This window comes from Sphaeroforma arctica (assembly GCF_001186125.1).
Source record: "Sphaeroforma arctica JP610 unplaced genomic scaffold supercont1.8081, whole genome shotgun sequence".
Classification (NCBI taxonomy): domain Eukaryota; class Ichthyosporea; order Ichthyophonida; genus Sphaeroforma; species Sphaeroforma arctica.
The window spans coordinates 1-1,300 of record NW_014032477.1 but is presented as its reverse complement, the minus strand read 5'-3'; the positions used below and the strand labels follow the sequence as shown (position 1 = coordinate 1,300).

At 43.0% G+C, this 1,300-nt stretch overlaps 1 protein-coding gene across 1 annotated transcript; it reads left to right on the top strand.

Moving 5' to 3' along the window:
- Positions 1-588: 588 nt before the first annotated feature.
- SARC_16439 (hypothetical protein) lies at positions 589-1,269 on the top strand (the record flags this gene model as incomplete). The annotated part of the gene is made up of 2 exons (XM_014289455.1): positions 589-720; positions 1,162-1,269. Coding segments are annotated over 2 exons (240 nt in total), but the record flags the coding sequence as incomplete, so codon positions are not given.
- Between the last annotated feature and the right edge of the window lie 31 nt (positions 1,270-1,300).

Below are 1,300 nucleotides of genomic sequence, written 5' to 3'. Positions count from 1 at the left end.
TTATATATATACATACATACATACATATATATATATATATATATATATATATATGAATATATTTATAAATATGTATATATATATATATATATATATTTGTCAATGGTATGTGGATACCATTGGAGACTATGAATCTACTAAGATGTCCTATGGTACGCTCAGAATTAATCTTGCTGTATTACTCTAGTCCCAGGAGTAGCGGACGAGTGGGGTGTATCCCTCACCTGCACTCGAGAGAGGGCTCGGCTAAAACCTCCTAATCTTTCTGAGTATGGATGGCTTGTACATGTCGTTTGAATGCGTAGTATGTAATTGAATAGGCCTGGGACACTTAATCCAATGCCCTTTTAATCTTGTGCAGAGTTATGAGGTTACTTCAAAATCTTTGTCTGTTAAATCGGCACAGACACTTTGTACACAGCCTATACGCATTCTCACCTGTATTCCTTATGTGCACAGGTACTTGCATATATAGTACACTTGCTGTCTGTTGTTGCATTGTTTTGTTTGCACCGTATATAACGTTTCCGCCTGTTGCCTTGGTTTATTCTGGTGCTGTGGTGTGCTTGCATAGGCACGTGGTCCCCCATGCTGCCCGCCCCCACGTGCTGGGTGCATGTGCGAGCTATTGAGATCACAGTCAATCCCTACCAATGGAAGACCATGCTGGAGTTCTTCGACGACGCTCTCCAAGACACGCCCATTCCCTCGGCCTGCAAGGTATAGCTTAGCTGATAGTCTAAGGATGTAACGTATGTATGTGCGACTCATTCATAGCATAGCTGATAGTGTGTGAATGTAGCGTATTTGCGCGTGTAGCTCATAAACAGTTGTGTGTGTGTGTGTGTGAATGTAACCTATGTATGTGTGGCTCATTCATAGCATAGCTGATAGTGTATGAATGTAACGTATATGCATGCGTAGCTCATAAACAGTTGTGTGTGTGTGTGTGTGAATGTAACCTATGTGTAGGGGGTTCGCACTTAAAACATGAACATTCATCCGTCATCGGTTGGATTGGCTGTGATCTGAGCCTTCTTGTGCGTACTAATTCCGTTTGAACTATTTGTATCACGTGACTGGCCTAGATTAAACATCGCTCGAACATAACGTTTACCTCTGCCGTGACTAACCACACGGCTCTTCATCACTATCACACAGCTGCCTAAACGCAATGGCTTACGACGCTACACGTCTGAGGTAGCACGCGATGACGAAGACAGCCCTAGAGCCACACCCGACACAAAGATAATACTCAGCCACGCAACGGTATGTACACACACACATACACGCATACACA